The sequence below is a fragment of the Salmo salar genome, chromosome ssa16, assembly GCF_905237065.1.
Source record: "Salmo salar chromosome ssa16, Ssal_v3.1, whole genome shotgun sequence".
In the NCBI taxonomy this organism is placed as follows: domain Eukaryota; kingdom Metazoa; phylum Chordata; class Actinopteri; order Salmoniformes; family Salmonidae; genus Salmo; species Salmo salar.
This window is the reverse complement of record NC_059457.1, coordinates 4,237,971-4,253,424: the sequence shown is the minus strand read 5'-3', so window position 1 is coordinate 4,253,424 and position 15,454 is coordinate 4,237,971. Positions and strand designations below refer to the sequence as shown.

Below are 15,454 nucleotides of genomic sequence, written 5' to 3'. Positions count from 1 at the left end.
ATTTGTTAAATTAATCAGAAAATGTTTTGATGAAGAAGTAGTATGTCATTTTTGCCTTCTTTGGATTTCTGTCTGAGGAGCAGGGAGTCATACTGCTCAAAACATATCCGTGTCACCAGCTGGAGGTGAATCACTAGCCGTCTCAGCTGAAGCAACCAAGAAGAGTCTAGTGCAGAGTGTTCAAGTAAATGTTTCTGCTCCCTTGCCAACTCCTTATGCATGTCCAAATACCATAAGGAGTTGGTAAGAGAGCAGAAATGGACTGGCACCCAAAAGTCTAGTGTATAGTTTAATAGAATGTTCAAGTACTAAAACCTAGTGCAGAATGTTCAAGTATACTCTCCGGTAACATTTTACTTAAAGCCAACTGGTGTAATGCTTTATCTCTTGTTATAAACATGTATGAACCTTCATAATTTTTTATTATAATGCTTAAAAAGCCTAAGGTAGGTAGGATGTTAAAGTAAAGCTTAGTTCAGAATGTTTAAGAAGTAATGTCTTCCTGGTGTGGTAATACACAAAATGAAATCTATTTGAATTCACCACATGTGCTGAATACAACAGAGAAATGCTTACTTAGAAGCTCTTTCCCAATGATGCAGAGTTAAATAAGAAAAAGAAAAAACAGGAAGGAAGCTATATACAGCAGTACCATACAGTATCAATGTGCAGGGATATGTGGTAATTGAGGTAGATATGTACATGTAGGTAGGGGAGTAGTGACTAGGCATCAGGATAGATAAGAGTAAGAGCAGGGTATATGATGGGTGTACGTGAACATTTTGCCCATTTCATGGTTTTCCTGTCAGGCAATATGTAGCACCGTTATGTACCATTACACAGCAATTCTTCAGATTTTGCATTTCTCCATATGACCACATGGTGTCATTCTTAATGCAGGAACTAGCAGGTATCTTCACATGCCAAGAAGACATGAGAGAGAAGCTCTTTATCCAATGTTTTGGATTCTGGTGCATGACGAAGTGGAATTCATTTTGCTCACAGCATGCTCATCAAAAAAAGCATGTGCTCCCAAATACTGAATGTAGAAACGGGAATGAATGTCTCTCTGGTATACAGCTTGGCCCATATGGAGAACTCCATTTACTGCCTTTGAACTGTAATCATGACAGTCCACTTGCTTTTGTAGTGTCTGTCTCTTGTTCCCCCATGACGCAACAAACCACAGGTGCTATGGGGTTGATAATAGACTAGTAAATTGATTTCTGATTGGTTTATAATGAGGCCTACATAATGCAGAGGAATATTTTGTTGCTTTTCTACCTGAAGGTAAAATGCTGAGCGTAATGTTTGATTGAACAGCAGAAAAGAAAACCAAACACTTCCAGAGATCACAAAATAAATTTGTTGATCCCCGGTGATTGGTGTTACTAAAAACAGAATTTAGGTTTCTGTTTTGCAGTCTGTATAGGGAGAAAGCATGTTGCTGTTTGTTTTTGAGCTCCAGATCACTTATCACTCACGTATGTACAGTGTATAAGAGTATCTGTGCAAATAATAAGAATAGCAACAGCATGGGAACTCATGTCCATAGTAACAGGCAATATTTGAATTTTCTGTCACTCCCATGAGTTGGAAGGCACTTAGTTTGTAACTTGCATCGTGATGGTATTTAAAGCTACAATCTGTACTCCAATGGGTATATCATATATAATTCATTTAAAATAACCATTGAACAGCGGGAACTATCACAGATTGCACCTTTAAGAAGCTACAGTATTAGTTTCTGCTGTCTGCCACATCTTGAAGGTATTTGAAGCCACAATCTGTATTCCAAATGGGCAAACATTTCATTATTTAAGGTGTAATCTGCAATAGTTACAGCTGTTCAATAAAACAACCATTGAACAGATGTAACTATTGCAGATTAATTGACACCTTTAAGGAGAAAACTAGTTACAGTATACATTTTTGCTGCCTGTCACAGCTTGGTACTTCTCACGCTGGGCGTTTCATCTTGGTCTATTTCAGACCAGTTGAGCCAGATGATGTGGGCTCTTCTCATCTTGATGAAATCTTCACAGTAAACTGACCATTTTGGCCAGGCCGGAAGCAGAACTGATGCATTATACTGTCATGCTTGGGCTGTGTTGTGTTGTGTGGGTGGCTGGGTGAGTGGGTGGGTGAGAGCTAAAAATGTAATTCTGCACACAGGCCTTTAGAGAACATTCTGAGATAGAGAAGGTTTGTGTGTGTGTGACACAGCTGGCCCTCAATGGAGAAGAGACACATGAGGTTGTCTGATGTAAAGAAATCAAGGAGGAAGTGAAAGGGGACTGGCCTTGGAAAAAGAGAAGTAAAAAGTGTCCTATTGCACATGCAAAATAAGCTCATTAATGACCTAAGGTGGTTTGTACAGGTAAATAAAAATGTCCTTTCATGGCTCTCTGCTCGCTTTAACAGGTTATGCAACACAATGCATTCATTCAACAACACACAAATCTTTCAATAAGTAACAAAGTTGATACAACAGCCTTTATAAGAAAGTGTGGTAGGCTCATACATGCTCATAAGCCATGAAGCATTATATGTACAGAGTTAAGTGCAAGCAAAACATTTTGTACACAAGTTTGGCATTTGAAATTAAACTGGACTTATACAAGCTCTTCCCTGCTAATGTAAATGTCGTGCAAATCCTTTTCACAAGCAAACTGTATCCTCTCTGGTGTGATATACGAGACAGTAGACAGGTACATGACCTCCTCCTCTCGTGATGACCATGACTGCCTAGTCCTGTTGATAATCTTAGCCAAGTTGCTCTTATGGTGCTGGGTGGTTAAGACTTCTCCCCCCCCTCTCCCTCTCCTCTTCAATCTCAGGAGGCTGAAGAAATTTGTCTTGGCTCCTAAAACCCTCACAAATTTTTACAGATGCACAATTGAGAGCATCCTGTCGGGCCGTATCACCACCTGGTACGGCAACTGCACTGCCCGCAACCGCAGGGTTCTCCAGAGGGTGGTGCGGTCTGCCCAATGCATCACCAGGGGCAAACTACAGTGCCTTGCGAAAGTATTCGGCCCCCTTGAACTTTTCGACCTTTTGCCACATTTCAGGCTTCAAACAAAGATATAAAACTGTAATTTTTTGTGAAGAATCAACAACAAGTGGGACACAATCATGAAGTGAAACGAAATTTATTGGATATTTCAAACTTTTTTAACAAATAAAAAACTGAAAAATTGGGCGTGCAAAATTATTCAGCCCCCTTAAGTTAATACTTTGTAGCGTCACCTTTTGCTGCGATTACAGCTGTAAGTCGCTTGGGGTATGTCTCTATCAGTTTTGCACATCGAGAGACTGAAATTTTTGCCCATTCCTCCTTGCAAAACAGCTCGAGCTCAGTGAGGTTGGATGGAGAGCGTTTGTGAACAGCAGTTTTCAGTTCTTTCCACAGATTCTCGATTGGATTCAGGTCTGGACTTTGACTTGGCCATTCTAACACCTGGATATGTTTATTTGTGAACCATTCCATTGTAGATTTTGCTTTATGTTTTGGATCATTGTCTTGTTGGAAGACAAATCTCCGTCCCAGTCTCAGGTCTTTTGCAGACTCCATCAGGTTTTCTTCCAGAATGGTCCTGTATTTGGCTCCATCCATCTTCCCATCAATTTTAACCATCTTCCCTGCCCCTGCTGAAGAAAAGCAGGCCCAAACCATGATGCTGCCACCACCATGTTTGACAGTGGGGATGGTGTGTTCAGGGTGATGAGCTGTGTTGCTTTTACTTCAAACATGTTTTGCATTGTTGCCAAAAAGTTCGATTTTGGTTTCATCTGACCAGAGCACCTTCTTCCACATGTTTGGTGTGTCTCCCAGGTGGCTAGTGGCAAACTTTAAACAACACTTTTTATGGATATCTTTAAGAAATGGCTTTCTTCTTGCCACTCTTCCATAAAGGCCAGATTTGTGCAGTATACGACTGATTGTTGTCCTATGGACAGAGTCTACCACCTCAGCTGTAGATCTCTGCAGTTCATCCAGAGTGATCATGGGCCTCTTGGCTGCATCTCTGATCAGTCTTCTCCTTGTATGAGCTGAAAGTTTAGAGGGATGGCCGGGTCTTCGTAGATTTGCAGTGGTCTGATACTCCTTCCATTTCAATATTATCGCTTGCACAGTGCTCCTTGGGATGTTTAAAGCTTGGGAAATCTTTTTGTATCCAAATCCGGCTTTAAACTTCTCCACAACAGTATCTCGGACCTGCCTGGTGTGTTCCTTGTTCTTCATGATGCTCTCTGCGCTTTAAACAGACCTCTGAGACTATCACAGAGCAGGTGCATTTATACGGAGACTTGATTACACACAGGTGGATTCTATTTATCATCATTAGTCATTTAGGTCAACATTAGATCATTCAGAGATCCTCACTGAACTTCTGGAGAGAGTTTGCTGCACTGAAAGTAAAGGGGCTGAATAATTTTGCACGGCCAATTTTTCAGTTTTTTTATTTGTTAAAAAACTTTGAAATATCCAATAAATTTCGTTCCACTTCATAATTCTGTCCCACTTGTTGTTGATTCTTCACAAAAAATTACAGTTTTATATCTTTATGTTTGAAGCCTGAAATGTGGCAAAAGGTCGAAAAGTTCAAGGGGGCCGAATACTTTCGCAAGGCACTGTACCTGCCCTCCAGGACACCTACACCACCCGATGTCACAGGAAGGCCAAAAAGATCATCAAGGACATCAACCAGCCGAGCCACGGCCTGTTCACCCCGCTATCATCCAGAAGGTGAGGTCAGTACAGGTGTATCAAAGCTGAGGCCGAGAGACTGAAAAACAGCTTCTATCTCAAGGCCATCAGACTGTTAAACAGCCATCAGTAGCCAGCTTCCACCCGGTTACGCAACCCTGCACCTTAGTCTGCTGCCCTATATACAGACAGGGAATCACTTGTCACTTTAATAATGGAACACTAGTCACTTTAATAATGTTTACATAATGTTTACCCATCTCATATGTATATACACTGTATTCTATTCTACTGTATTTTAGTCAATGCCACTCCGACATTGCTGGATCTAATATGCATACATTTCTCAATTCTATTATTTTACTTTTAGATGTGTGTATCGTGGTGAATCAGTTTTTAGATACTACTGCCCTGTTGGAGCTAGGAACACAAGCATTTCGCTACACCCGCAATAACATCTGCTAAATATGTGTATGTGACCAATGCAATTTGAGATTACCCAATGAAAGCTATCAGACACCTCCAACACCCAGAACCAAAGCCTATGCATGGAGGTTTCAACAAAACAAGACAGACAGACAGACAGCAGTTTCACAATCTGTTTTCACAATCAGACCGTAGAAAGTTGCTGGTGGTATTTTTCCGGTTTCATAAAAAAAGCCTTTCTGCAGTGCTAGTGAACATCGAGTCACCTGACAAACCGACCCTGTCACTTTGGGTCATGGGGAGCACGTGAGTGAGAAACAAAGAGTGAGAGAGGCAGACAGACGTCTCAAACCCTTTCACGTGTCTTTCAGTAGCCTAACACGTGGTTGGTTTACGGATGTGCAGACTTTCCTTTCAGATTCTATTCACCTTCTGGAAAGTGTTACTTTGAAATGGATGTTATTTCCTGAATAATTTAACTTCAATGTTTCTGTAATAGATACAGCTTTACTTTCAAAATCAATTTTCGTCCATTAGAATCAAGCCCACTGTTGAATGTATCACTTGGATCAGAGGTATTTCAGGAGATACTGTAAGTTCCCTTAGTGCAAGAATACAATAGCTTTAGTTGCTCTCTGCTTTATATGGTGCAGCAACACATCACAAAGACTAGCTAGGATTTCAACATCAGCGTTAAAATATTTATGTCAGCGGAAACTAAATATGTAAGAGCAGGGCTGAAACCAGAGGGATTTATGCTCAGACCAGAGGAATAGAGGATCCCCTTCACAATGTCAGTCTTATCCCCTATGATTCCCACCCAGCCCACATGCAGCACACACACACATCCGCGTGTACTGCACAGCATACACGACCCTGTTTCAAATGACTTTCCTACTTAAAGTCAGAGAGAGAACGAGAAAGAGAGAGCAAGAGAGAACGCCTATGGGGGTCGGAGACCTAGATTTATTTTCTCCTGGGCTCTCAGAGTCAGAGAAGGATATTACGGAGCAAATCTCAGCTTAAAGTTGTAAGACTGAAACACTAGGTTGTTTCTTTATGTACCTGGAATGAAAGGAGGAACTACACGCATCAACAGGAAATCATCTGGCTGCATGCCATAGTCAAATATTTTCTAGTTGATTTCCTCTGCCTACTGTACTCCTTTCTGCCATACTCTTCACTTTGATAACACTGTGGTGTAGTCCGGATGGACTACGATGAGTTGCCATGCAAATTACTGTACTAAAGCAGTAGTTTTAAACTACATAAAGTTATAAACAGGAAATGATCTGACTGCATGCCATACTTCTTTTAATTTTGGTAACTCTATTGTAGGTGTATAAGCTATGCAAATTAGGGCAGTAATTTGAAACGACATAAGGGTATGCCTCTTCATGTTTTTGTTCCTGTTGTCAGTTGATGGTGGCCAATGGCTCCAGGGTCTGTGACAACACTATGTAAAACTGTATGTACCTGCCATTCACGTGTGTGTGTGTGTGTATATGTGTGTCTTATGTGAAGAAGTTGAGAATGCATTTGACTGGCCTAGTTACCAGATCTGTTTGTGCTATAGCCAACGTCTCTACCGTGTGTCGTCATGCCAAACAAGACAATAGACGCACGTTAGAAGAACCGTTGGCTCTACTACAAGCAGATACGACAACGGACCACACTATTTGACATGGTCAAACAACTAATATGCTACACTGCCATGGGATATGATCACGGTTATATCCCAAATGGCACCCTATTCCATTTATAGTGGACTACTTTTGACCAGGACCTATAGGGCTCTGATCAAAAGTAGTGCACTATATGGGAATAAGGGTGCCGTTTGAAACGTAAACTGGAGCTATATTTCATATAGCAAAGTATTGCAGAGAGATTTCTGTTCACGTCAGGCTCAACATACAAACAAAATGCCATCTGAGAGGAGACTAGCGTAATCCTTCCTTTATTAAAAGATAACCATGCTTACCAGAATGTTTTCTTACTGACTAAACATACAGCAAGCTATGCTATCCATCTCTGCACCAGTGTAATAATGACAGCATATTGTAGTTGGAGAGAGAGGGTACAGAGGTAGACAGGGTTTGCTCTGTCTCCCCCTCTCACAAGGTCTCTATCACCTCCCCTCTCCTCTGTCTCTCCCCGTACCCCTCTCCCTCTTCTCATCCTCTGGTTTATCATCAGTCAGTCCAGGGAATGTGAAGAATGTGACATATGCGCATCCTCCTGAAAGTGATGGTATGACTGGACTGGATAAGGGTTTTGGATAAAAGCCGTGCCCCAATAAATATTTCCTGGTGTTAAATATTTGGTGTTTTCACGGATGAAATCTTGACCAAAAGATCTGCATGTAACTGCAGAGTTAGTATACGGAGTTGTTAGAACATTTTTATAATTTCAACATTTGAAGTTTGACACTTCAGAATCCAGTTTTTACATACAAATTCATGTGTCTGTTATAAAAAGGGTGTGGTGCTTTGCTTGTTGGATTGATTCCCCTGCTTTACACAGACTTTGGTTGGACCACACTATGATTTAGATGCACTATTGTAAAGTGGTTGTTCCACTGGATATCTTAAGGTGAATGCACCAATTTGTAAGTCGCTCTGGATAAGAGCGTCTGCTAAATGACTTAAATGTAAATGTAATGATTCCTGCCACAAGTGCAGTACCTGAGGTTTAACCTGTATATACAGTATTTGCTTTGTCACAATAACACCTGGTTTCGACCTTCATTTGGCCTGTATTTCCCCTGTATCCAAGCACTCAAATACATGCAAAACATGAAACAGGGATCATACCTCAACCCACTCAACCCCAGGACCTGAGAAAGAAGCAGATCCAGAGATCCCTTGGCAAACTTTGCAGACATTTCCCCTTATTTACACCATGTATCCCAGTCTGCCCAGTGTGACAGTAGGAATAAATCACCCTTGTCCAATTTCCTGGACTCTTCCTAATATGGGTGTCAATTAGAGGAAGAGTACTACTGTGGCCGCAGCTTTGCAGCCTGCGAAACCGGGCTGCCACGGGCTGCACAATGCATTAGCCCATGATGAGCTGTCAAAAAGGATTACTTCAGCTACGTCAGTCAGCAAAAGGGGTGTGTGCCGCTCTACTGCACTAAATCTGAGGAGAGAAAGAGAGGGGCGGGAGTGAAAAACAGAGAGAGAGAGAAATAGAGAGAGAGAAAAAAAGCTACCCAGATAGAGAGAGGGAGAAATAGTGAGAAGAAGACAAGTGTCCATTTAACACACATAAGGTGGATTTTTCTGGAAGAGTACCGTGTGCGATGTTGGAACACTCATCGGAGCTAGCCCTGGTGCAGAGCTTATACGCCAACAGCATGCGCTGTCCCCCCTCTGCTTCCGCCGCCGGTGTCCCCGTCAGGAATGAGGACCTAGGATCTCTGAGGTACGTTGTCCTTGGATGTTGGGTTGGCCCCTCATTCAGAATGAATGAATCAGCTCGAGCCTGGCTGGCTTTTGTTGTGGTTGGGGCTTTAGCCAGTGTTTATAATGCTTATTTGTCCCTGTGGTGGTGAATAATAGATATTGTTATAGGACCAATTCATTGTTTTCAGTTGAACTATTCATTCTCACGCCATGGTGGGTTAGGGTAGATTTGTGATGTGTATGTATTTCACTGAAAGGAAAAGAGACACGCTATCTTGTGATTTGGGGGAAAATCCACCCCCTTCAGTCCTCTTCACAAACTCACCTATTGATCCTGTTGATTGAAGTTATCATCAAATCAAATGTGAAAATACATTTACCTTGTTATATTATTTGACTCAAAACCAATGTGTTGTGAACACACAATACTGATATATTGGTCCACAGGGATCGGGAAAGTTGCGTCTCCCTGAAATTAAAAGAAGTTGAAGAAATAAATGAAAAATAGGCGTGACTTTCACTCACAATTAAACAATGAAGAAATGGGTCTCAGTCAGTCTGTCGGTCAGTGACGCAGGGACAGGGATCTACCACTGTATGAAAGAGAGGCCACTGAACAGGACAGTGGTGCGAACAAGTCCATCCATCCAGGCCTTGCCCTAACACCTTCATACAAAACCAATATAAACTGCAAATCTACTGCAGGGCACAGAAACATTTACATCATCCAATAAGACATTTGCATAAACCAGTATTACCAGCACCAAAAACCTAACTCAAACTAATCTGATAAGGTTAGTGTTAACCAACATAACTGCCAGCCGAGCTATAAAAAAATCTGCATTTATTTTCAGATTAGAACATTGAGTCATACACAGATCTTCTCCCACTCCTTCTCCATTTTGAGAGCACCAGCTTCAGTTGGTCGCCATTCTGCAAATGCTTTCAGAGCTGAGAGAAATGATGTCAGCCAGGCAGATAGGCAGGCATGGCGATATATACAAACATAGGTGATGTAACCCATTTGGGTTGCTCTGTACAGTTGGCCTATTTTTACTTGACCCGCTCCACCATTGGTTAAGAAGGGGTGCAAATCAAATGCTAGATGAATTGATTTGTAGGGGGCAGGGATCGTCCAGATAGTCCCACGTTGCAAAAGAATACCACAGAACAGAAAGATGTAAACAAAGGCGGCATGGTACGTGTAGAGATTACCATAGGATTACGATAGTAATAATCTGAGAGATTAAACATGTGAGGATAACGTCAAGAGGCGGCAAACAATAACTATACAATCCATTCCAAGCAACATGCTTCCATTGCAACAATAAAATAGTATTTTTTATTTTTATATTCCAGCACAATATGTTTTATACTTTCTTCCATAGATGGGTCATTTAGTGTACAATGGGGAACTGTAATGTACTGTAGGCTACCCAACTAATCTCATATGCCAGACTATGTGTAATATTCAGAGACTTACTTGTCTGGTTCCACAAGACTAATAACCCCCACACGACAAGGGGGCTGTCAATTAAAATGGCCAGACAAGGGGGCTGTCATGTCCCTCTTGCAATGTATCTTCTTAGAGAGATTTTCAGAGATCTAAAATTATTAAACACAATTATAGCCTAGTCAAAAGCTCACACATACTTTGATGCTGTGTGAGATAGTAATATAAGATTAGAGTCCAAATGCATAACATTCCAACATAATATCTGAACCAAGAGATGCTTTGATAGATGCTTTATATAGCAGCCCCAGCCCCTAAATCCTAATGGGCGTTCATAATAGACTGTATGTGCCTGTCTGAATGTAGCCTACATAGTAAAATAGGTCAGTCATATTGTATGCATGCAGGCTATGCATAGCGCATAACACTTTGAAACGCTAAAATCAACACAATCTGCACTGTAGTCTGCCTTGAAAATTGCTTTGGATACAAGGATTAACCAGGATTTCACAAATAGGATATTTATTATCAGTGAGTCTGCAGAAGGAATCTGCAAGTAGGAATTTTGTTGGACGATGTATACCATGCGTATCCCATATGACTAATAAAACTTGAAATTTGAAACTTGGTGAGACACTCCCAATAATATTTTGGGGGGTTGTGAATGTGCAGCTGCTGCGAGTGCTAGAATGAACAATTCCAGTCCAGTTAATTAGGCAGCCAGCCCCTCTCTGCTATGGGTTGAATTCATTAGGGCACAATGTAGCAAAATGTTTTGCAACAGAAAGCGAAAACAAGCGTTTCTTATTAAACAATTCAGCTAGTCCTTCCCTCTCTGTTTCAGTCTGTTTTCTTCCATTTGGTGCCTGCTCTGCTCTGCTGTGGTACAAACAGTACTTGACAATTGTGATCTGTCCCCCCTCGATGGGGGTTTGTATAGGGAAACCTCGCCCAGCAAGTTGAGTTCAACAAAGAAAAACGGGCTCCCCCTCCCCAAGAAAACAACAGCAATACCACAAAAGGGGAACATGACCTGTGACCCTTATAGAAGCAAGGGTTATGTCCCAAATGGCAAGCTGGACTCTGGCCAAAAGAAGTGCAATACATAGGGAATAGGGTGCCATTTGGGACACATCCCAAAAACTCAGGATGACTGGGAAAAAAACGCATTTGAATGATCTTTTCTTCTTGGCCAATATTCACACAGCGTCTCGGTGTAGTAGCGCTGATATTGGGTCCTTTTGTCTTTTAGATAAAAATGTATATCACTATATGGACAGGGGCGACCTGATCCTAGATCAGCACTCCTACTCTGACAAGCTTTTTGAATACTGGCCCAGATACTAATAGGGTGGGACTCGGATTTGAGTACCTTAACCAAACATTTTTAGCATTTCATTTGAATTATTGGAGAGTATTATAGAAAGGGGATTTCCTATTTCTACTTGACTGGTTCAATAATAGCCAAGTGCTTGAGCTAAGGACTCGTGGAATGGGGTTGCCATAGCCTATAATTTTCCTTTCTCTGGTAATCTCTTACCTCTCTCGCAAACGGTATTGGCCTATTGGGTCTGTAGTCAAGGTTCAAGAAATGGGGTTGGGTAAAGCTTGCTATATAATTTTCCTTTCTCTGATAATCTCTTACCTCTCACAAAATGTCCATCTCTTTCCCCCTTTTTTTGTTAACCCGCCCACCCTCTTCGGCATACAAAAATAGTTTTTTTGTTGTTTTCACAGCTTTTTTTGTTACATATAAACATCCATCTCTTTCTGTTTTTATCTGTCTTGGTTCTGTAGTAGTCTTGCCAGGGGATTATTGGGATGTCCTTTTCCTTCGATCAATACCTGCCATATTTCACAAGCATATCGTTCAGGTCAGATTGAGCCATGGGTGGTTAGAGTACCAATACACTTGTGTAAAATGGTGCCTACTTCAAATAGACTGACAATAATTAATCAAATAAAGTATGGATTCTATGGACGTGCAAACAAAATAACTGGAAGCCCGGCCTAGTCCCCCAAAAAATGTTGACAGGGAATGGAAGTAGCCACTCCCTCCCTCTCCCTGCAGTTGACAGCTCGCCTGTAGTTTATTCTTCAATTAGGAATTGGAGGAGAAATGAGCTGAGGGATGCAGAAGACGAATGTCAATCGCTTCTGATATGACTTAGTATTAGCATTCTGCTGCTTGGAGTAGAAGCCCCCCCCCTCCGTTTTGTGGTCGCGCAGCAGTTGAATCTCGAAGCCATTACTTTCATTGTTGAAAGACTACGGCGTGGAGGGTTGTACTGTAGCTCGTTTTAAAATGACTTCGGCGTACAGCGGTCTGGATTTTCTTCCGGATAGGACGGTAGAAAGCCGGTTGATGAGCTCGGAAGACACAAAGTAAGTAACAAACGCCTTGTTTTTCTTTTAAGACTCATAACCGACATGTATTCGTCAACATTTTTTGTTGTTGTTGGAATGAATTGCAAATAAATTTGTTGCGTCCAACGCGCCACAAATATCGACATGTTTTGAGTAGAAGCTCGCTAACGTTACACAGTAGTTCACCGAAACGTGTTTACCGCTTAGCTAAGGAAATGCTAGTCAAGTGACATTTGCTTCCGGAGTTAAAGACGTTCCAGACATTATCGGACTCGTCATTGTAAAGTTTATACCAACCGGGGTTGCTTGGTGTGTTTACCGGGCGAGCGGGAGAAACGTGCACACGCGGCAGCCGCCCTTTGTTTTTTTTGTTTTAATGCTGCTTGCTTGAGCAGAACAGCAACGGAGTCTTCGGTTCGGGTAGGTCATAATAGTAAATTACTTCAACTAACAATGTTACTACTCGTGGCAGCGCTTTTGATGGCAAGCATTGCACAACAGTCGCTATGTAACGTAACAGTTTACGTCTTTTTCCGGGGCGAGATATTTCTTGCGTCTGTACTCGGCGTGTTTTACGAAGAGGCAGTTCGCTACGCCTTTGTAGCTAGTCTCTCTCTCCCCCCTCAACAAATCGATTTCCCGTAATGGAGGTTCGTGTAGGGTGGCTTGCAGAACACGTGGTCCATTTTTTATTTTATTTGTGAGCGATTTTAATGAGAATCGTGTGACCGCCACATAGATTGTTAGCAAAGGAAGCCAGTCAACACAGACGTGTTGTTTTCAGAAATGCCCCCAGGCTAATTCGGATTACCATGAGTGGATTTCAACCCACACCCATAGCTCAAGGCTCTACGTTGCTAGTCACAGTTAACTCTGAAATCCTCCTGGCCATATCTAGATCTGGGCTTGGCTCTGTAGCTAAGTTCCTGAAACATACGGGACATGCATAGCCTACATGGCTACAAACGTAAACCTTTTACAACAAATCCTTTGCCCAGATATTGATTATAAAATGGGCTGATCAGTGGATTTGCATTAACACGGTGACTGACAAATAAATATGCTTTTCTACTAGATAAGAACAGACGGGAAGCATTCTCACCAGTTTCCTTTTTCCATGCAAGACGGAATAAAAAAAAAAATGTTTGTAGTGGCAACAAATACGTTTGTCATAATGCTCACGGGAAATCTTTCTCCCCCGACCTGTCCAACTCGCAGCTGTTGTTGGATGATGGATTTATGCATGTTCATGTGAGAGGTTTTACTCCGCCCAAAGTCTCTCCACGAAAATGTATGTATGAAGGTCAATGAGCTTGTCGAATATGGTCAACAAAAAATGTAATTGCTAATTTGCTACATGAAGCTTATTTGATAGAATATTAGTTTCTTAATGGTTAAGTTGTTACGAATGGATTTATATAAGTGGACGCACGTGGCATTAAAGTCGTTTTGGGGTAAATTGCTTTATTTCATAGTTGTGTCTGTTGTCATAGAGATAGCTAGAGGACTCATCATTGATACAACTGTTTTAGCATGAGCATTGCCATTGAGGGATCCACCATTTTAAACTTTTAACTGTGTGGGGATTCCAGAGTTGGAGCAATCAGCGAATGTAGAAGAAAATTGACTACTTTAAAATAGGGGTGTGAACGTTTAAACAAGATTGTGATCCTTAAAGTTAAGAAAAATCCTTAACTGTTTTTTTTTGTGTGTCCACAAAATTAAATGATAGTGCAGTTATCACAAAACATATTATTTTCCTACCTAGACGTTATGCTATAAAGGCCTGGGGAAAGTTGTGTAATTGTAAATAAAACCAGAGAGGAAGAGGCAAACTTTAGGCTACTTTAGTGAATTTGCGAGGTGTGCAAGATTTAGATTACCAAGACATTGCGCACCCAGGTTCTTTCTGCCAGCCCCCTCTTCTCTCTCCCTCGTGCTGGCTTCCCTGGGGGTGTATTCCTAAAGCCAATTCTGTTGCAACATGTTTTCGGGGTGGAAGCAAACGGAATGAAAGGGGTAGGGACCTACCTGAATTTGTCCAATAGAACTTGTTTTAGTTGCAAACTGTTTGGACTAACGATTGCTCCTCTGCTCTTTGTCTTCGCTAATGATGAAAGTGTGTGTTCATGTCTTCGGTCTGTTGCGAGAAGAATATACTAGCCTATTCATTGTTGATGGGCCCGGCTTTACTGAAGTTGCGAGACATTTCAAGACAATAAATTGCAAGATACAGTATTCCATTGCAATAGATACATTGGCCTAGTGCACGGTTCTGACTTAGTCTGCCTGGTGGCCTACCTGCCTATACTATGCTGTGCCCCTCCCGTCTCAAATCAAATTGGTTAGCAGATGTTATTGCGAGTATAGCGAAATGCTTGTGCTTCTAGTTCTGACAGTGCAGCAATATCTAACATGTAATCTGACAATTCCACGACTGCCTAATACACATAAATCTAACTAAAGGAATGGGATAAGAATATATATATATATATATATATATATATATATATATATACTCAGCAACAACAAAAAACGTCCTCTCACTGTCAACTGCGTTTATTTTCAGCAAACTTAACATGTGGAAATATTTGTTTGAACATAAGATTCAATAACTGAAACATAAACTGTACGATTTCCACAGACATGTGACTAACAGACATGGAATAATGTGTCCCTGAACAAAGGGAGGGTCAAAATCAAAAGTAAGTCAGTATCTGGTGTGACCACCAGCTGCATTAAGTACTGCAGTGCATCTCCTCCTCATGGGCTGCACCAGATTTGCCAGTTCTTGCTGTGAGATGTTACCCCACTTCCACCAAGGCACCTGCAAGTTCCCGGACATTTCTGGGGGGAATTGCCCTCACCCTCCGATCCAACAGGTCCCAGACGTTATCAATGGGATTGAGATCCGGGCTCTTCGCTGGCCATGGCAGAACACTGACATTCCTGTCTTGCAGGAAATCACGCACAGAACGAGCAGTGTGGCAATGCCATGCTGGAGGATAATGTCAGGATGAGCCTGCAGGAAGGGTACCACATGAGGAAGGATGATGTCTTCCCTGTAACACACAGCGTTCAGATTGC

At 41.6% G+C, this 15,454-nt stretch overlaps 1 protein-coding gene and 1 long non-coding RNA gene across 11 annotated transcripts in view; one reads left to right on the top strand and one right to left on the bottom strand.

Moving 5' to 3' along the window:
• Positions 1-7,081: 7,081 nt before the first annotated feature.
• Positions 7,082-13,602, bottom strand: LOC106573062 (uncharacterized). Its single transcript, XR_001321251.2, has 4 exons — positions 13,470-13,602; positions 8,873-9,016; positions 8,437-8,684; positions 7,082-8,281 (listed from the first exon to the last, which is right to left on the bottom strand). It is a non-coding gene; the product is annotated as an uncharacterized lncRNA (long non-coding RNA).
• LOC106573061 (CUGBP Elav-like family member 2) overlaps positions 8,326-15,454 on the top strand; it is a 70,938-nt gene continuing 63,809 nt past the window's right edge. For 7 of the 10 annotated variants that reach the window (XM_045696867.1, XM_045696865.1, XM_045696862.1 and 4 more), the window contains exon 1: positions 8,326-8,566. In XM_045696867.1, the coding sequence (XP_045552823.1) occupies positions 8,445-8,566 (122 nt within the window). In that variant the 5' untranslated portion in view covers positions 8,326-8,444. Of the gene's footprint in view, positions 8,567-12,090; positions 12,386-12,606; positions 12,788-13,440; positions 13,659-15,454 lie in introns of those variants that run through there. The other 3 variants (XM_045696868.1, XM_045696870.1, XM_045696871.1) reach the window with 3 other exon arrangements.